This window comes from Mycteria americana, chromosome 2, assembly GCF_035582795.1.
Source record: "Mycteria americana isolate JAX WOST 10 ecotype Jacksonville Zoo and Gardens chromosome 2, USCA_MyAme_1.0, whole genome shotgun sequence".
NCBI classification, from domain to species: Eukaryota; Metazoa; Chordata; class Aves; order Ciconiiformes; family Ciconiidae; genus Mycteria; species Mycteria americana.
In genome coordinates, this window is record NC_134366.1 from 31,084,854 (window position 1) to 31,106,347 (window position 21,494).

At 38.6% G+C, this 21,494-nt stretch overlaps 1 protein-coding gene across 1 annotated transcript in view; it reads right to left on the reverse strand.

The window, feature by feature from the left end:
- Window positions 1-21,494, reverse strand: part of THSD7A (thrombospondin type 1 domain containing 7A) — a 216,368-nt gene that overhangs the window by 101,704 nt on the left and 93,170 nt on the right. The window contains exons 3-6 of the mRNA XM_075492899.1: window positions 9,704-9,952; window positions 7,946-8,127; window positions 6,075-6,143; window positions 1,668-1,823 (exon numbers count right to left, since the gene is read on the reverse strand). Coding sequence (XP_075349014.1) covers window positions 1,668-1,823; window positions 6,075-6,143; window positions 7,946-8,127; window positions 9,704-9,952 — 656 coding nt within the window. The remainder of the gene's footprint in view (window positions 1-1,667; window positions 1,824-6,074; window positions 6,144-7,945; window positions 8,128-9,703; window positions 9,953-21,494) is intronic.

Consider the following 21,494-nt stretch of genomic DNA (forward strand, 5'->3'; position numbering starts at 1 on the left):
TCTGATCAGAATATTTTAACTTTGGCAAAGGTTTGTTTCTTTTCACATCTCTTCATAGTCTCTTTTGTTTTATCTCAATACTCAGGCAGGTTAGTAATACATAGATATTTTTTATAAAATACTACATATAACTCTTTAATGCTACCAGAACACAAACTAAACAGGAGAGAGTTTTCAAACACATATGGGCAAGCACTGATTCTTTGTTTGAAGATGTGCCTCTTAATTCAATCATAATAAATATTACTTTAAAAATACATTTCCATGTATCTCTGTTTTTTCCTAAATTGAAGAGGTCAGCCAAATTATGTCCAAATGGTTTACTGAGCCTGCCACAAAAGGCTGATATAATTTAAAAAAAATAACTCCAGTGTCTACTGCAACAAAGGAGGCAGATGATCCACAGTAAAGGGCCATTCCTGAAATATGTAGAGAGACTTGCTGCTAAAACAGGGAGTGCCTGTACAACTTTTACATCATTCTCTCAGAAGAACTGTCAATGCAATTATAAAATAAAATGTAAGAATTTCCAGATAAGAGGAAAACATTGGCAGTTGAGAAAAGATCCCTGCTCATGTGTGCAGGAATAAGATTTGCATAAAGTACATTCTAATACGTTTCCATTAGGCAGGTGTCCAAGCCAGTGTCACAAACCTAAACATTACCCCCAAAAATGTAGCAAACGTTTCAGTGATGGAACAGCAACAGAAATAACAGACTACTTGTCAGGTGTACTCAGAGGAGACTTAATCCAATAGGCTTACACACTGAACTGCTTTTTCCTTCTTGAATTGATCAAGGTTGCGTCACATTACTGTGAGACAGCATTGTAAAACCTGCATTATTGCTGCCCAGACTGATATGTAGCTAGCAGTATAGCAGGAAGAAGAAACTAAGCTAACATGGTAATTACAGTTGCTCCTTCAAGTGGACATGTGTGGCTGCTCTTCCTTATGAGTGTTTTCAGTCAAGGAACCAAGTCTGTACTCTCAACTTTTGTCAGATAATCACATCGTAGCGATGACTAGGCCAGTTTTTCTCATTTACAGCCAGAAACCTGCAGACTTCTTACATGAGGCCCTTGTCACTGTATTCTTGCTTTCCTATTTTGATGTCAGGTTACTACAATCTGTTCTGCATAGGAATAAACTGTAAAAGTTGTGAAAATTGAAACCAGCACATATGTCATCAGTAAAACAGTGTCACTTGTCAACAGCGAATGGTCCCAACTCTTTGCCAGAGCATGTTTTACGGTCTACTGGTGAATTCTTAAGCTATTACTGAACTGTAAATCTTTGAGTGACTTGGACACTATGCACCTCAAAGGCTGCTTCTGTCCCCCTTTCGAGACAGTGCCAGAATTGTGATTTGAACACATATACAAACTCTATCCCTTTCAGTTTGAGAGGAAGGTTTGAAACTGGAATTGACCTGTAATAACCCAAACTGACCTTGAGAGCCTAGTAAACAGCCTACATTTTTGCCAACTTTGGTGGAGCAGTAATGCTAAATATAGTCCTAATTCAATGACCTTTTTTTGATGCTCAGAGGCACTCGATATACCCTTCTTGGTACAAAATTTAGTATGCTTGTATAGCCAGAGGTGCCTAGTGACGTAGGAATATGAAATAATCACCATTAAAAGGCTTCGCTGTATTTTTACATACCCTTCTTGCCCTGAGGGTCGTCACAGCTTTCATAGGTGCATGGTCCCCAGGCTGACCACGCCGAGGTCTCACACTCTGTAGGACAGGGGATATGGCACAGCTGGGACGTGCTGGGAAGAGGTCCCGTACACAGCCTACGGTCCACCGGCCTCGAGGCTGTCAAAACAAAGTCAACACATTTCTCACGTGTCACTGGTCACGATCCTCAGCTCTAAGTGGACAGAACCATCTCCTTCATTCAGAAAGGCTGCTATGTCATCATTTTAATCTGGTGAAGTGATGGAAAAATGCCTGTCTTGAAAAAATGAAACAGAAGTCAGTTTACTCTGCATGAACAGAGCCAAATCCGATTATGTGGAGTCGGGAAGACTGTAGATATTGCAGCACCCTTTCGGACCTAGTCCTTTCATTTAATATATAGATTATGTTACTACAACAGTTGTTCACATTGCACTCTGTGTAAATTGATGTCCTGCTGTCTTATTGAGTATGTCTTCACTTAAGAAACTGAACAAAAAGCTGTATAAATCCCTTTGCTCCTATATGATACTATAACTTCAAAAGCCTGGTTAATTAATATTTAGAAGATTATTTTTAAGCTATAACCTGAAACACAGTTAAAATTATGACAAATTTTTGGTTTTACTTTTACAACGAAGACCTTTAAGTGCACACTCAGCAATAAGATTTGTGCAATAGCAACTTTAGTTCAAGAAAGGTTTTGTTTTAGATATGTATATGGTTTGCATACAATATAAATATATATACATAATATATTTAAAATAATTAAAACTTTGCACAAGACTATTGATTTTTTCATTAATGTATTATTAATCTATAAAGACACATGTGAAGGCAGATTATTCTGTTCTTTAAGGATCAATAAGGCCTGGAACAGGCCAAAATCACCCTGCTCCTTCCATACTTTACTCTTTTGAATTCCCAGGTTACACAAATAATAGGACAACTCTATAAGGTGCCAGAGTAAGGCACAGAACTCTAAAACAAAATGTACCATTACATTACAAGCAAGATTTTAATTCTCTTTCATAATATAGGACTTGACAAAATATTAAACTAAGCAGAGCATATCTGCTAGAAGACAAAAGTGAAGTCTGCCATATTCATTCACTTTGGTTGATTGAAGAAACATGCAATTCCTTAACTTAAAACACTCTCATGCTACTCTCTCGGCATTTTTTTCACAGGAAAGTTACCGCACTAATTTTCTGCCGCCACTACAAATAATCTCTTTTGATGGAAAGAGCTCTCTAATGAAACATATTCTGAAATACGTTCATAATATGACAAAACATCCTTCTGAAAGATAAGATCAATAACCGCAGATATAATGTTGAAGTAAACATCAGGTTGTTTGGTCTCATTTGTAGATATGTGTGTGTCTTTTCATTCAGACTTTCTAAGCAGATGATTTTTCCAGTTACAGAAAAAGCATTCAATTCTCACTTTTTAAGGGGAAAAGGGAATGAAAAATCATCACCCCATTCTGCTCTCCCATGTTGCCTCCTTTGGCACAGTTTTACACTGTGTTGCTCCACATAATGAAGGCATGAAGATGGCAGATAGTCATGCAACATTACTGCCTCCAGCTCACCAATCTCTTAACACAAAATAATACAAGAACAAATATTCCAATATTTGCATAATGCTATGTTGGAATTAAATTTTATGACAGAACATTGAATTCTACAATGTTTGACGTGCACCTAACGTGCATGACAATCAACATAATATGCATATCTTGTGTAGAACATGGATATAAATAAACGTAATTTGCCTGTAATTGAAGTTGTATTGAATAGTTTCTAAAAAAAAAAGAAAAACAGTAAGTAATTGCTAACCGTACTTTTTTAACCTTGATTTAATCGGGGAATTGCCCAAGTGAGACAGTTGAAATTAAGGGTCAATTATACCCCTGAGACACAGCCTTGCTTCAGAGAACAGAGAAAGCGTTCTGAAGAATACCGTGCTTCATCTCCAGCCTGCATCAGGATAAAGCACTTACTATCACACTAGTTCATGGGATGTTACTCAGAAAAATAACAAAGACCTTTCATCAGGAAGCTTTACATAGCAGATTTTCATATCACAGATGTTCCATATCTCAACCAGATTTTTTTAAGAGTCTGCCAATAGAAGGTACTACTGTGCTACTGTCGCAATCCATTTGGCTTCAAGCTAAATTTGTGATGGTAGTGAAATTCTAAAATATGAGCAATTGTGACTGTGTCTAGCTTTAAAGAGGTTGACTTAAGTAATAGGAACACTATTTCAATTTTTTTGGAGGTACCTGTCCAGTAAGAATTCTAGGTCTTGTCAGCAAACATTGTTAAATAAACTTACCATTAAAACACCTACTGAAAATATCTGCCTTTTCCATCATTCTTTAGAGCGCAGGGGAAGAAAGAAGTGCTTTGGGGACAGGTAAGTGGTATCAGTAAATCTCTCAATATGCCAAAATGTTTTTGAAATGCTGTTCTCAGAACGTAAGTGATGTACAAATGTCTGCTACCAGATCTGTTATATATTGCTCTGAAAACAAAAGAATTCAACAGTAGGACAGACAAGTTGTTTTCCAGATTATTAAAAAAATGTTTTCATCATTGAACACTCAGGATGTATTTCACCCAGGATTACTCAGAACCCTTTCTTTGAGATGACAGTAAAATAAGAAAACTTAGCCTGGGTATCTTATGAACATCTTGCTCCCTTTAATTTAAATGGATTTCTTTCAGCATCAAAAAAAGTATAAATGAGCTCAGCTTTTGCTGCTTATTGTTTAGCAAAGACGCTTTGAGAGAAGATGGTGCTGGATGCAAAAATTTACAGTTTAAAACCTTGTCTTATCTCTGTCCTTTCATACTCTCTTGTGGCAGCAATAAAGATTGTTCTTTATTCCTTGGCAGTGATGCTGAATGCTGATTAGACTGTGTGTAATACTACAAGCTCTGTGTGGAATTTGACCAAATTTGGGGCCAAAAATGGAAAGAAAAGTGAATGCATTTTGATAATCTCTCTTTCTCCTTCAGTCTAACTAAAAAATTAGACTCAGTTGTGAATGAATTTCAGGTTTGAGTTAGTGACCTAAAAACTAAAATGAGATTCAATTGCCCTGTCCTGAAATCATCTACTATATTAGGAAATTTTAGCTGAATAGTAAAACACCTTGTAAAACACCTCCCCAAATGACTGCATTTTAAAAAGAACTGAAATGAAAAAACACAGTTCTGTTCTTAAGCATTTGTTACATTTATTGAGGTCTCAACCTCCCCATTCTTCTCCAGGAACCCTCAACAGACTAGTGCCCAGTAACGACCGGGCTCGCAAAGAGAGTGAATTTGTATGTGGCTGCATCAGAATAAGCAGACACAATTTCATATTCCTCCTTCTGGTCATTTGTCGCACTGGTTTCACAGCAAACAACAGAAGGAAATGTCTCCAACTGAAGTGCTCTCACTCAAAAAAAGCAAGAAAAACCCAAGCCCAAAACACCTTATGACCAACAACAAAAGAATACATATTCTTCCCCCATTTTCTACAATGCTGAATGCTGTCATCAAAAGACAGCAGATAATTCAGGACCTGATCTTCTAAACCACTGCACAACTCCATGCATGTAAGCAGTTCCTCTGTGTTTAACAGGGCAACGAGTGTGTGTTTTGCAAATGCAGAATAAATGTATGCCCATAAAGGAACTTTCCTTCCATCCTCATTCTATATTGAGGGTTTTAAAGGTACTAGGGAAAAGATGACCTCATAGGCTTACCGTGAGGGAAACTTCATGACTAAACCAGTTAATAGGCGAATAGAGATGAAACAATTAAGTCAGTGGCAAGTAAATGGCAGAATGACAGTGGACTCCAGGAATCCTGATTGTCAGCTGCCTAATTACTACACCCAATACTCCCTCTTCTTCCTCAAGTCTAAATTTATGAATTCTGATAGGAGATAATACAGGCCTGAATGCTGTGAGGGATTTTGGTTCAGCTAAGTATTAAAAGTTCAAATTCTTACTGGAGCCCTAACTTGGTGTTTTAAATCTACAAAAGGGACTGGAAATAGCAGCAGTGATGAATGCAGCGAAGCAATTCCCAGAGCTCAGAATCGAGAGGAAAATCAGTCACTTGCTAAAACGGTTCAGGAGTGGAGCAGGGAACTGTCCTAGCATCCTAGCTGGCTCATGAACTTCATTAGTTTGAGTTCAGGCCTGCCACTTTCAAATTGATCTGAAATTTCCTGAGAATGCACAAATCTGTTAAACTATTTCAGAGTTATATAAACATGTTGATTATAAACATACAGCTAACGTAGTTCCCCCAAAAGGGACATTGCCTCCTTTGCACGCTTTTGATTGAAAGGCCAGGTCGGAGGCCTTCATTTACCTACCTGTTATTTCAAAAGTGATCGATAGCAGAGGTGCAGCACTAGCCTTCGACTTGCTCTGTGACTGACTTTCTGAAATAACAGGGAAACGCCACCATGAGTATATGAGAATGGAGGTCTTCAAAGCAGCCTTACCGAGACAGCATTCACTACAAACAGCTAACTACACTGTAATGAAGGCGTTTCCCCACATAAAACTGGTAGGTGTCTCCCCCGGCTTTTTCCCATCCTCAAATTATGCATAGTTTTCAAACGGTATTGTTTTTAGAGGCACTGATTTGCTTGTTCCTAGGAGGGCCTGGAGAGCAGCTTTTGCCCACACCAAATCCAAGACGGGAGGGGAGAGAGAGGGAGGATGAGTGGAGAAGCAGCTCTTCTGAAAATCTGTCCCCTAATAGGGAAACACCCCAGAGCTCCTTTTTAAGCTAAGACCCACTTCACCCGTAGTTTGAGCTCTTGAAAAATTGTTCTCATGTTTATGCATCCAAAGACTAGTTACATTTTAATCAGCTTTCCAGGGCCTGCAGAGATTACCTCCTGATGGGCTCCGCGTATTCCTGTCACAGTCTGATAAGGGCAGATTTCACACCCGCCTAAGCCGGCGAGACTTCACAGCCTACCAAAATCCTAATCATCATTCTGAACAGTAAGCTGCCGCTGATTTTATTGTTACCTCTCCTTAGCTAGGAGGTTTTACTCCCTTACTCTAAGGCAGGGGCATCTAAACTTTGTTCGGTAGAGGCGTTTTAGTAAAAGCCCTCGGGCGGAAGCTGATTTGCATTAAACGAAGAGGCTTGAAAGCTGCTTCTTTAATAAATACAGATGTGGGGCCCACGGAGCACACAAGTCACACCCTACTGATCCGAGCAGTCATGCTGAAATGGATGTTGGCATTAATATTCCCCACAAATCTACCTCTACGGCAAGTTTGAGAGTACCTTTAACCCACAGCAGAAACCCGAGTAGCCTGGAGTTTGGTCAGCTCTGGTCTAAATCTTGTATTACACGACTTGTATAACCATGTTGCTTTTCCTGAAGTATGTGGCTGTGTTTATGTATTTTTTAATAATAATGTGTGTTCATATGAAACAGCTACAGAAGAGGATAAAATTTAATTAACAAGCTAAATGCATTTAGCTTAATTCACTAATTCCTAAATCTATAGTGCTGCATTAGTATGCAGAAGTAGATGTAACAAAATACTCAAGTGTTGTTCTTAAGTACATATATTACCAAACGAATTAAAGATTTTGTCTCCTAAACTATTCTCTCTTTTCTTAAGAAGCTGTACAAGCTGTAACAGTGACAAGGAATAATCTCTTCTCTCTTCCAGTGAGGGCAACAAACCCGCGAAATTATATTGGCTTGAAGTCCTGAAAGCGACTTAAGAACTTGACCAAATCAAGAAAAGAAGAAAAAAAAATTCCCCGAGAATGAAATCTAGTCATATTTTTACATATTTGTCTATTGAGCTGACATGCCAGAATTGACATATTCCACCTCCACATCGAACTGCACAGGTCCATCACCCAGCTGAAGGACACACAGGAAATTTACAGTAGGGGAAGGAACCTAATCTAGGATTTCTCACCCACCTTCTCATGCTCTTTCTTATTAAGAGGCATCCTTCACATATGACAATATTTTTCAGTAGATATTAAGAAATAGTAATTTGTAGCTGAGAACCAATATTTGCAGCATAGAGAATGAAATCTCTGCTACTGCAATTAAGTATTTCCATCCGAACTAGAAAACAACAGTAACCTGCAAGGTAAAAAGGCACTCATGACAGACGAAAATGACTGTCAAGGAGCTCTGGAATACTGAAGTGCTCTGATTTCACACTAATTCAATTGCAAGTGAATCACATTTACCTTCTTTTTCCTTGAGGGTATTTAAATAGGACAGGAGATTTTCATTAGCTTGCACACAGTACGTTTCCCGGGTTTGAATACCACCTCCGCACAGCGCCGTCTGATTTCCTCGCCTCTTGTCCTGTTGACTAAGGAGAGGATCGACACGGCATTCCGTCCACTCTGTGGTCCGCCAACCGTACCTGGATCAAATTTGGTTAATTGGGTCTTTAGAAATCATGAAGCCATTTTACACAGCATTAAGTTATACAAGCTGAAACACCTTAATAGCTTTATTCATTTTCTAAAAGGCCTGAGCCCCACAATACCTTGTACACAGAGATGCATTAAGTCTGATATTTTATGTGGGTGGAAACTTATCCTCTATTATTCCGCTTTTGAAATCATTACTTTTTAGGAAGATCTTTTCTGTTTGATTCCTGAAACATACTGCACATATAAATATTTTATTGGAGAGAAGAAAAACTTGATATACAGAGACATATAGTCTATGTTCACATAAGTGAACTTTCAAGATTGTGACTCTCAGCATTTGTTTAGAGCTAGACAATTTATATGAACCAAAGCCAAAATATCAAAGAAGTGTGCATGCTGAGAAACATAAGAGCCAGAAAAGGAGAGAGAAAAAACTACAACAACCCAACCCCAAAAAAACAAACCCAAAAACCTCTTGTTCATCTTTGATAAGAGAGACAGAAGTAGCTCCTGAATATCAAGGTAAAACTATAATTGTATTTTTTTATTATTACTTCAGAAAAACCTTTCCGTAAGTTCCTTTTTCACTGTCAAGAGGAAGATGGCTCTGCAGTACTGAAGTATCCCTGCTGGGTACTGATGAATGATGAGAAGCTGTAAGCTTTCTAATCAGTGAATGCACAGGAAAGAAGATCTGTGACTCCCAGTTAAAGCCCCAATCAGGATTACAAACCGCAAGAAATGCCACAGAATTCTCTACCCAACAAGTACTTCAGGGCTAAATCAAGCAAACTGCTTCCTAATGTGGCTGGAGACGGGGAAAGATGACATTTCAACTCTTAAATGAAAAATATGTACTGCAGCCAAAGATGCTTAACATCAAATGACATTTCCTCAGACCCTCTTCTCAGTCTGATAAAGAAAAAGCACAGTTGGGACTTTAATATTAATCTCGATTAGTTGATAAGGATTACAGCAATCTCTTAACTTGTAAAGTGCTTGCTGTCATTTCTCCTAAACTTTAAACAGAGTTAATTTATTTACTGTCACTGTTATCCTCTCCCACTTTCCCTTTGGGGCCCAGTCCTGCCGTTGTTGTGCTGAATACAAGTTTCACTAAAAAAGCCTGGTTGCTAAACAGATACTTATCACCTCTTTCCTATATTCAGCATTTTGGCTGCAAACAGACAAATACTTCAGAAAACAATGATTCTGGTAGAAATGTTATGCAGGGAAAAGGTCACTGTCAAATTAATACAATTAATTTATTATGGTCTTGACTGAGCCTGCACATGCACAAACGTTCTCTGTTAAAAGTTAACACTAACAATAAAATATGTATTTGTTATTTTTCCTGTAGTCAGAGGAGGAAGTGATTTCACTATAATAGCAGCTATTTGCAGACTTCAGCTTTTAAGAGCAGCACTGAATAAGCAAAGGATTGAAAAAAACCCTAACCCCTATTATTTCTTTAATAATGATTTGGTTGACACCCACCAGCCCTGTACGCTTAATTGAAATTCTTCATTTTAGTAGAGGGAGAACTGAAATGAACCAACTTACGTAATGCACGGTGCCACACCATCTCCTTGAGAAATACACTGCTCTGTTTCTTCTAATTGCGGGCATTCGCTTTCACTGCCGATAGGGAGCTGTTTAATGGTCCGTGATCTCGTACGATTCCCTTTAGGGGTTGTCATGTCAAAGCAGGTTTTGGAGCAGGGGGTCCATTCTGACCACTCTGACACCTGGCACTCCTTCTTGATCACACAGGACTGGAACGTAATGGGCAACTTGTCTTGTTTGCAGAAGCTGTAATAAAAGAGCATTACAATTTTCAGCACACGTTCACAGACAGTCGTGAACTCCTACAGAAAAGTGATGTCCATTGCAACATGCAAAGTCAATAAATAATTGTAAAGCTGTTAAGTTCCAGTCCACATGTATTTGATCCCAAAAAGTCAGGCAAAAGGTTGAGTTAAAGTGACTCAAACCAGATACATAAGATTTGCAATAGTTAGAAATGACCAGTATTGCTACATCTGTGATCAAAATTAAAATATGAATCATCATACATATATAGAAGTACAAAAGAGGAAATCAATTTTCACCACTTATCTTTTATTTTTAGGTATACTCAATTATTTTTCTTTGAATGAAAAGGAAGTGAAGGATCAGTAACAGAAATGACTATACAATGTTTTTGAAGAGAACCAAGCGCTCAATGTTATCTTCTCCTCATTTCCAGACTACAAACTGTTTAAAAACACAATATCAAACATAATGAATACCGGGTCACTAATAATTTGCTTTGTTAACAGCTGGTATATTGCCACAGTGATACCTCATGGTCTAAAAGGGGAACGATCTCTGCCTTAAAATAGAGCCTTCCCTGCTACAGTGAATCCATAGCTTTAATTTCCTGTTCCTCATGAAGGCTGTCATTTAATTTCCATTCTCTATCTGATTGCTTCATTCACATATTACATAGATTGCCAGCCAGATTTTCTCCTCTAAATGCCTCTGCATTTTTAAATGTTATATTCTAACTAGAAACTAACATTTGTACTTTAAAGCTTGATTCACAATAGGAAAATGAGCAATAGAGAAGCTAAACTACAATTAAAGTGATCATAATTTTAACTTCTTCATTATAATTACGACATAAATATATTTATCATGGCTCTTTTAGAATAAAATTCTGGCTTCTGAAGTAGTTCAGGAGGAAAAAGATTTATTGGCACTGCAGATGGCACAATGAAATGCTCTGTTCAGTACCGGTCCTATAAACAACACAACAAAGGCTCATTTTTTTTCCTTTTAATAGAATACAAAATAATACAGAATAATGAATATTTACAATAATTTTGTTGCTATACAAAATTTTGCCCTACCCATATATCAAACATCTTGTTGAACTGCCGTTAACAAAATTTTGTAATACTAGAACTAGGGATACTTGATGAGACGAATAGGAGATTTTAAAACATGATAAATGAAAGTACTTCTATACACAAAAGGCGGAGCAATTCTCCATCTTGCTAACAGAAGATCCTGGTTGTGGAGACAGACAGCGTCAGCAGGTTCAGAAAGAGGTTGGACAAATTTGTGGGCAATAGGTCTATATGTGGATACTAAAATGAGTAGGCAGTGATATACCAGCCACCATCCCTAATGCATTGACTTGGGATACAGGAGAAATACAAAGGGAATGGACTGCAAAAGGCAGCCAGGCCTCATATGCTTGGTCTTTAAATAGCATCTCCCTTTACTGCTGCTGGAGACACTACTGCACTTGACAGACCATAGGGGATTACTCAGTAGGGGATTTCTTATGTTCTTATTATGTGAAAGGTGGGGGCAGGGGGGGGGAAACCCTAAGACATGATAGACAACATTTATTCTGCTTAAGGACAGAAACTACACCTTGTTTGGGGTGGAAGACACTCAAAGCTTTTGAGAAAATTGTTCTTTAATAATGGACTTTTTTCACCTTCATGTAGCCCCATCTGGCATAGGACTACAGTACTGTCAAATTCAATATAGCAGTTTCTGTACCTCTGACAAAACGTATAGACTCATTTATCCCACAAAGATACACATTTTAATGACTGGAGAAAAGATCTATTCCTTATGGATTCTAACACGGGCAGTATTTGCAAATCCTTCTGGAGAACATATGACATATTATCACCTCCCAAGTTCCCTTCCAATGTGACTCCTTTGAGAGCAGACAAAACCAATTTCTTCACTCATATTGTGACTGGGGCTGAGTTTAATTATAGACACATATTGCCAGGGAACATGCACAAAATTGCCACCACGAAGTAGCTTTGGTGCGGAGTGAAGAGATCCATTAATGCCATGTCATACTGCATGGGCTTTGCATCTGCTTCAAAATTTATTTGGGAGAAGTGTTACATGAGAAAGACTAATATTCATTCTCAGAAGTTGTCTTACTAAATAAATAAATAAACTTTCTTCACTGAAGCTACCTTCAACCTGCCTGTATCCCTTAACTGTCAGGAACCCTAAAGGTGCCCCTGGCTGTGACTGGCTGCGATTCCTACACAGCTTCATGCAGAGATTATTTCCTTCCCTGATAAGGGAAACCTCTACCACAACACAAAGGGTTCAAGTTCTTTAGGATGATTGATGCATAGGAGAAATGAGACCCTGAGCTGCAATAGAGCTCAAAAGTAATGCACTTATCAGTTTTTTAAAAATAATATTCTGAGGTAGTCAAATTCAAAAGGAATTTTTATCACAGTTTCTGAACAAAGTGGAAAAAATTGACAAAATTGAGCCAGTGTACTGAGAAAAAAAAAAAAAAATGTTTTCCCATAACCATAATTGAAAAAAACACTTTAACAGAAAGTTGTCAATCAACTCCACTTAAAAATTAAGGCCAGCCCTGCAAACTAATTATATTTATTAATTTTTAAAGGATATACTCACTTCCTGAAAGATTACTAGAGGTCTCAGGCACTTTTCAGATTCCAAGTGCTACTAGATCATTCACAAAGAATTCAACATAGGCATTACTGCAACTTTAGATAATAAATTTTAATTTCACAGATCCTTAAACTGTAATTGCTATATATGCAAAAAGACCTCCTGAAGTTTCTCGCTTTTCAGTACCCCTGTAATCTTGAATGCCATGATGCTGAAGTCCCTCTGTGGATCACGATGCAAAATGTTTTTAAAAATTTAGACCTAGATTTGGTCACAGGACTCAACTGAAGAGTTATTTGGTCAGTGGCATAGATTCAGTAGGCTATTACCTTCCACTTCATGCTCTTTTTTTTTTTTTTTTAATTAAAAGCTTTTGTTGATACAGCTTATATAATTAGAATGGTCATTTTATCTTGTTTGTTATTAATTATTTCCATATGCAGGTATGAAGGGGACCCAAACAGAATGGTACCGTGTTACTAACCCCATTGTTTATTTATGATCCTTGATAGAAGTAAAGCAATAGAGTTAAAGCATGCCTCACTTCAAATATTTACTTATAAAATTAATCAACTTTAAATGAAATATAAAATAATTAAGTTCTTAAGTTCTTGTAACCAGAACATAAATGTTACTAGGGAGACAAACAAGAGGCAAAGTGAGTTATCCATTTATTTTCTTGCTTGCTTATTAAAACCATGCACCCCTTGCAGTGTTACGTAAATACTGCAAGTAATTGATATTGTTGTAAGTCACCAGCAAACAATCTCTTTACTGTTATACATACTGTCATATTATTTTTGTGAGAGGGCACAGACAGTTACAATTAGCAAAAGAAGCGTCAGACAAGCAAATTAGCTGCTGTTTCTTCTTTTAACACTTGGTTTTCTTTGAACAAGTTAGAGAAACTGAGAGAGCTCATTGCAAATGGCCATTATCAAGAGGTTTTCTTCATGTTGCAGGCAGCAGGAGATGTGTTGCATTCTAGATCAAGTAGGGACTAGGGAAGCATCACATTTAAACTCTCAGCATCACAAATCTCTCTAAACAAGACCCAGTTAAAACTCTTTAGTTAAGTAATGATTATAGAAGTGCTTCAATCTCTTTGAAGGTAGTAGAGTAGCTTCCAGAGCAGATTACAAATCCTTTCCCTCACTGCCACCTTTCCCTGTCCCAAGTGCATGTATACCTATTACCTGCAACTAAACTAATTTACACTTAATTTCATGTTGCATCTCTACATATGCCCCTTTCCCAGGAAATTTGGGAACAATGAATTGGATGTTCCAAGGTCTCCTCTCATTTTTCAAATATCTTTTTTCTTCTTCTTTTAATCCTGACACCTTTAAAATATTTGCAAAAGATTTCCAAACTTTATCAAACCAAGAGAAACAGATGTTTCTCATACCTTTCAGTGCAGATGACTATATATAGACAGACATTCATAATTAAAGTAATACTGTATTGTATAAAAATGATAACTCTGAAAGATACACGTGCCATTTAAAAAGTTCAGCACATGTAATACATCAGCTGAGAAGGCTGGTCACATTTCCTTTAAATGTCAGATTCAGGAAACTGCATAGTTTGATTCTTAATCGAAACCTGGGAATGCCTTTGTTACACAAAATAGTGTCTCCTGGGTTTGGTACCTAATGTTACAGACTTGATTTCCACAAATAATTTAAAGCAAAGCTTAATTTCATGTAAATTGCTCTGCACTTTCTGATGGATTTACGTGTCTGATTTAGTTACCCAAAGCTGGATGAATCTTCTCACAGGAGAAAAAGCAAATGGGCAGGTAATTGATCAGAAGACAAAAATAGACAGTTAACATTCATTTCATGATACCACCCAAACCATTAGAAGTTCTGCATCAAACATCTCCATGGTCTGTGTACTTTCAGTAACATCTAAGCATACGCTATATGCAAAGTTAGCCATTCGAAAAGCACAGGGAGTGCACAAATAAGTCCTCACTATCAACCCATATGGTTCTGTCCAGATAATTGCTTGGGAAGCTCAAAGAAAAGTACATGAGTTGCATTAAAATGCTGTTATAAGTCAACAGAGCAGACTGGATACAAGAAGAGGTAGCACAGAGGTAACATGTAAAGGCTGCAGGAACTTGCTCTCAACCCAGTGAATACGTTCAAAGGACAGCGTCCTAAGTGTCTGTCTTTTAGCAGGGAAGAGGGCATTATACAATTTGAAATAAGGCTGTGGTTTGAGAAAGTACCATTTCAGGCAACAGACAGATATAGTGGGGAACTGAAGCTTAAGGTATATAAGCACATCTATAAGTATATAGATGACATAGTGGAAAGAGAAGGAAATCCCAAGCAAAACAAAATGGTGATGAATGAGCCCTATTGCTATTAAGCCCACATCAAACCTATTCCTGATCTCAAAGACTTAGATTAGATAAATGAACTAAAGAAAAAGGCAGTGCTGGTACAAAGGGCAAAATACAGAACATAATTGCTGCTCAACCTCTTTTGGAGATGTGTGGTCAGGAATTTGTGTCTACTCACGTTCTGTAGCCTCATTTTTTACTCTTACAGCAATAAATAAAAACTAAATATTGCTTTGGATAGGAAGGTTCCGTCTGGGGATTTCAAAGTAATTTATGGGATAATTAAGGCTATGGACACGTAGAGAATGAAGCTTGAGGCATAAACCTGGAGCAAATTGCACCGTAATACCTCTGTACAAATGAGCAAGCTGTGCAGTTGAAAGCAGTCTTTTCATTGGAAGATAAGCTTTTAAATGTGTGATAAAATTAGCTTAGTCAAGAGGTAAAACAATTCTTTTGGAGGTATCCTAAATTTCTATTAGAGAGTGAATCATGCATTTACAATGTTTAAAAATCAGGACAACTTGATTTTATATGCCAATGACCTGTTTGAGTGTCTGTAATCTCAGTCTCAAAATTTATCTTTTAAGTTATGTAGAAAAGTCATGGAAGAGACCATTGGAATTTCCTCTTCTATAAGCTCAACTCAGAAAAAAATTCTTTTTTTTTTTTCTTTTTATTTTTTCCAATAAAGCCATGCATACTGCATGCATAAAGCCAAATGCATGGTAATGCATGACCATAGGACTGATCTCTAAATTTATACAGAATGAATAGGAAAAATAAATAGATTTTAAGCAAGGCAGTAGGACTCGTTTTACTCCATAAGCTATACATAACTTACTTGTACAACTAAGAGATTTCCTACTTTTGCTGGCGTTTCCTCCATACCATATTGGACTGATAACTATAAAGAAGAGTTAATGAGAAAAGACGAACAGCAGCATGAGAATGGCTGAGTGGTTCTAACTAATAATCCATGCAGTCTGACACCTGCCTTGCCAGTAGCAAATGGAGGGCAAAAATGGAAAGACAGCAAAGTATTTGGTCACACTTTCCCAACATACCCTCTGGTTTTCCAGCAAACTGTGGCTGAAAAATTTCCTGAACACAAGTTGTATCTTTACATTGAAGAGCCCTTTATAGAGTTTTCTTCCATGAACTAGGGTAAATGCATTCTGAACCCAGATAAGATTTTGGCATCTACATCATCTTGGAAACAATGAGTTACACACCTTTTTTACTCACCAATAACTGTAGATAGCTATTTTTGCTTTAAAATTGCTCTGCTAATTTCATTTCCTGGCTTCAGACCTTGCATAACCACACTCTATTCACTTTCTCTGTAGCATTTGTGAGCTTAGAGACTTCTACAAGCTCTCTCCTCGACTGTCTCTTCGTTAGGTCGAAGAGTTCTCTTTCACTTAGTCTCATTTTATTTGAACACAGTTATATCCTGCAATTACATATCCCTTCTATTGCATGTGCAACTTTGAGATGTAAAACTGGCTTGGATTTGAGGGCAGTTCAAGATTCTTTCTAAGGACAATCCCAAAATATCTGCACATTACTGTATCTGGACAATCTATAAGTTAATGGAAATATGAGTCCACATATCCAATGTATTAAGGAGACATCATCCTGAAGATCAATTTGGTACTTTTCCCAATACAGCTGCTCTTCATGTTCAAATGTAACAGAGCTCCAATGTGAGGTTTGCAATTTAAATCTAAAATTGTACAGTGGAGAATGTCCTTTACAATAAATTAAATTCATTCACCCAGTGCTGATATTTAACAAGAACCGCTATTTACTGTTTTTACCTATAATGTAAAGTAATAGAGCCCAATTGACAAGGTTAATGCAAGTCAAATAGCCCCTTCAATAATTTTTGTCTGCACTGTTTTGCTATATTTCCTCTATTCTTCACTGTTATCAACTTTCAGCTTTGGTTTTCTTTAATGAAATTTTCACAGATATTATTCCTTTTTTTCATTCACTGTATACAGTGATTTCTGATATATTTATTTTTTCTCTAGCTACTTTCTTATTTTATTACATACAGAGATTTCCATTGTTCTGAAATGAATAACATGGCTACAGTTCAGGAGAGAAACTGATGCCAACATAAACTTTTGGCACTCATGGGAAACAAAAGCCATGGGTTAGAGCTGGACTGAAAAGGACTTAAGTGGAATTTTACCTGTAAATTGAAAACTGTGATTTTTCAAGCCTGGATCAGTATTTGATGTGGTAGTGGATTATGTCCACAGCCTCTTTGCTCCTGTGGCTCTAAAGTTCCCTATAGGTGCACCTACAGGTCTGCCCAGGCTGCTCCAGTCCTGGTACAGCAAACCTACCCTCGACCCTGGTGTGGAAAGCAGACACACCCATATCTTACTATTCTCACAAGAGCTCAGTGCAGCGGGCGTTATTAAGAGACACTCAACAGACATCTACATTGTCAGACACCACACAAAAAACCTGGGAAGAAATGGTGTTCTTCCTCCCCTTGCCTCTCTCGTGGTATATAGTATCACAGGGATTAGATATCACACGCCCTTCGTGATCAGGAAGGGCTGTGGGGCCAGAACCCTCTCTGTCTGCTGAGGAGTTCAAACCCAGCACCTTTGGGGAAGGAACTTTATCATTCTTTTTGAAGAAGGCTATGACATTTTCAGCGAAAAATACAAGCTCTGCTTGTATTACAAAGCAAAACCCCAACAACGTAATAAAATTATGTTTTGAACACCCAAGACTGAATGAATGAATTAAAAACTTGAGAGGATTGAAGACGACATAACCAAAAACTAGGTTAACTGCCTGGAAGAAACCTATACTGAGTACGATATGAGGAGGTTCAGCAGTTCAGCAGGAAAAGAGAGCTGCTTCTGAAGGTTTCAGATGAAAGCACAATCAACATGCTAAAGAAATCCAGAATCCTTTAACAGGTTTTTAAGTGGCTTCATCTAAATACTAAGGAAGAAAAGCAAAGACTACCTGGCAGATAAAAGAAAACACGACAGGCTCCCTTAAAGCAGAATAATTTACCCATTTCCTGGCCTTGAATGTCCTGTGTACCATCAGGCATCTCCCACCTCCCACAACCAGCTGTATCATCAGGAACCAGGAGAGTCTCTCTTGAATTCTTGCTGATCTCATGAGACATTACATCATTCAATATCATTAGCAAAATGGTTTGCAATCTTTCCCACTGGCCACAAGATGAAAACCATTGACATACAAGCCCATTTGACCAAACAAACTTGTCTGCAGAAAGACTTGGAACAGTAACAAATTGCTTAGAGAACACAGTTCTAGATGTTAGTTTAGCACTTGAAAACCAAAATTATACACACAAACACAAATACACAGAAGCAGTAACAGTAAGTAAACACAAATACACAGAACAGTAAGGGCTGCATTTTTGACTGAAGGGCCAACTAAAACTAGAGGAAGCTTTTAGAAAAGAATCAGAAAGTAAATTTGTGATTTAAAAAAAAAAAAAAATAATAAAAACCCCACCAAATCAAACCACTAAGCTAGACAGTATCCTTGCAAGACATCCTACAGCCATGAATGAACATTGATCCAACTCCCAAAGAATCCTTAAAACAATAAAGAAATTAAAGCAGGGTTTGAATACAAGCATATTTTACTTTTCTCAGTAGAGAGAATCTCAGTAGATTGCTTAAAGTTTGCTTAAATCTCAGTAGATTGCTAAAAGAAATAAGAGACTATAAGGAACAGTATTGGGTTTGCGTGGCAAGGTTTTGGTAGCGGGGGGGCTACAAGGGGTGGCTTCTGTGAGAAGTTGCTAGAAGCTTCCCCCATGTCCGACAGAGCCAATGGCAGCCGGCTCCAAGACGGACCCGCCGCTGGCCAAGGCCAAGCCCATCAGTGATGGTGGTAGCGCCTCTGTGATAACGTATTTAAGAAGGGGGAAAAAAACCTGTGCAACTGCAGCTGAAGAGAGGAGTGAGAATATGCGAAAGAAACAACTCTGCAGACACCAAGGTCAGTGAAGAAGGAGGAGGAGGAGGTGCTCCAGGCTCTGGAGCACAGATTCCCCTGCAGCCTGTCGTGAAGACCATGGTGAGGCAGGCTGTCCCCCTGCAGCCCATGGAGGTTTAACGGTGCAGCAGATATCCACCTGCAGCCCGTGGAGGACCCCACACCGGAGCAGGTGGCTGCCTGAAGGAGGCTGTGACCCCGTGGAAAGCCAGTGCTGGAGCAGGCTCCTGGCAGGACCTGTGGACCCGTGCAGAGAGGAGCCCACGCTGGAGCAGGTTTGCTGGCAGGACTTGTGACCCTGTGGGGGACCCACGCTGGAGCAGTCTGTTCCTGAAGGACTGCACCTCGTGGAAGGGACCCACGCTGGAGCAGTTCATGAAGAACTGCAGCCCGTGGGAAGGGCCCATGTTGGACCAGTTCATGGAGGACTGTCTCCTGTGGGAGGGACCTCACGCTGGAGCAGGGGAAGAGTGTGAGGAGTCCTCCCCCGGAGGAGGAGGGAGTGGAAGAGACAACGTGTGGTGAACTGACCACAACCTCCATTCCCCACCCCCCTGCGCTGCTGGAGGGGAGGAGGTAGAGAATTCGGGAGTGAAGTTGAGCCTGGGAAGAAGGGAGGGGTGGGGGGAAGGTGTTTTAAGATTTGGGTTTATTTCCCATTATCCTACTCTGATTTGATTGTTAATAAATGAAACCAGTTTCCCCAAGTCGAGACTGTTTTGCCCATGACGGTAATCAGTGAATGATCTCTCCCTGTTCTTATCTCAACCCACGAGCCTTTCATTATATTTTCTCTCCCCTATCCAGCTGAGGAGGGGGAGTGATAGAACGGCTTTGGTGGGCACCTGGTGTCCAACCAAGGTCAACCCACCACAGGAAGACTTTCCAAAGATCGCATCTGCTTCTCGTAACTGTAACGTCACAGTGAAGGGGTAAAACATGTACCACACCACTCATTAGCATCGCATCCTAGAAAAGCTTAGGCTTACACTGCTGGGAAATCTGACTACCCGTGGGCAGTCCCACAGCCTAGATCCTCACACCCTCTAACAGAACTACCTCGCAGAAATAATCTGGTCTGGTCAGAAGGTCAAATCAACCTTTGAAATATATGTACCCATGTGTGCAATTCTCTACAGCAACCTTGAATGATCACTCTGTTGGTAAGGAGGCCAGAGGAAATCCAGTAATATTCATCCTGAATATTAATCCTTTGTGTTATTTGGGACTAAATCCAGATCTTAATATTGCATGTGTACGGTCTCCTCCTTGCTCTTTATCTGACCACCACAGAACCTTAAAAGATGCTTGCTCTGTACAAGTAATAGGGATTTTGGAGTTAACATACAGAGACAAGAATCAAGCACAACGTCCCAACGTGTTGCAACAAGATATTTACCTTCTAGGCAGTGTTCTCCTCAGAGTTCATACAGCCTGCTGGATGCATTAACCTCTAAAGCAAAACAATCAAATGACCTCTATACCACTCTTGGATCAGAGGTATAGCTGGATTTTGAAAGAGACTGTGATAAACTCTTTGGTATAAAGAAAAAAATAGTTTATTTTATCATAAATAAAATTAATGAAAAAAAAATTCTGTTTAATGAGCAAGTACTAGACAGCAGGAATAGTAGAAAGGGTAATTTAAATCCAGAGTTTAGATAACATCCATAAGTTACTCTGAAGATATAAAATGTAATTTGTAAAGTCTAATCATCATTGAGAGTTTCAGTTTATGGTTGGTACACACTTGTTTCTTTAAAGAAGTTACTGAAAATACAGTGCCTGTATTTTTTCCTACTGGTAAATGTAATGAGTATCCCTCATGACATAGTCCTGATTCATTTTCCCTACAGCTGCACTGTTTAGTATTGGTCATATTGTACATTGTTCTGAGAAACTGTTAGTACCTCACAGTATAACGGGCTGTTATAATCACACAATGAGGCCACTTTTATTCATTTACAATTCAAGTACTGTCCACCTAAGTGCTTTTCACAAGACTACTTTCTCATGATCGTTTCACAACTTTAATTCTGCCAACAAAGATGCACAGCCAAAAACAGTTTTGAAAAAACCAAAACCACTCAGGCTTTCTACATTACGGGAGAAAAGAAAACAGAGATTACAACTACTATGTCAAGGAAAAATATACCGGCTAATACAGGCAAAGCAACGAGAAGTCTGCTACACCCAAACAAGTGGCAACAACAGCTGCTGCAGAGCTGTTGCAAACACCATGAGTGTTCGAGGAGACAAGAAAGCAAAAGCGTTTACGGAGAGGTACTGTCTTTCACAGTCCAATGGTACAATGACGTGTATGCACATGTATTGCCCCAATTTGGCAACAGTCTACATAGATGACTTATTAAAGCTTTTTTGCGGGGATTTCCATTTGTCAGTGGGAATTTTTGTTACATAGCATTAATCAGCATTTAGTTTGACCCTAACTAACAGTTAGATTCATGGAATTATTGGCAAAGAAAAAATAAACACAATGCCAAACTTTGGGAATAAAAATATGCAGTA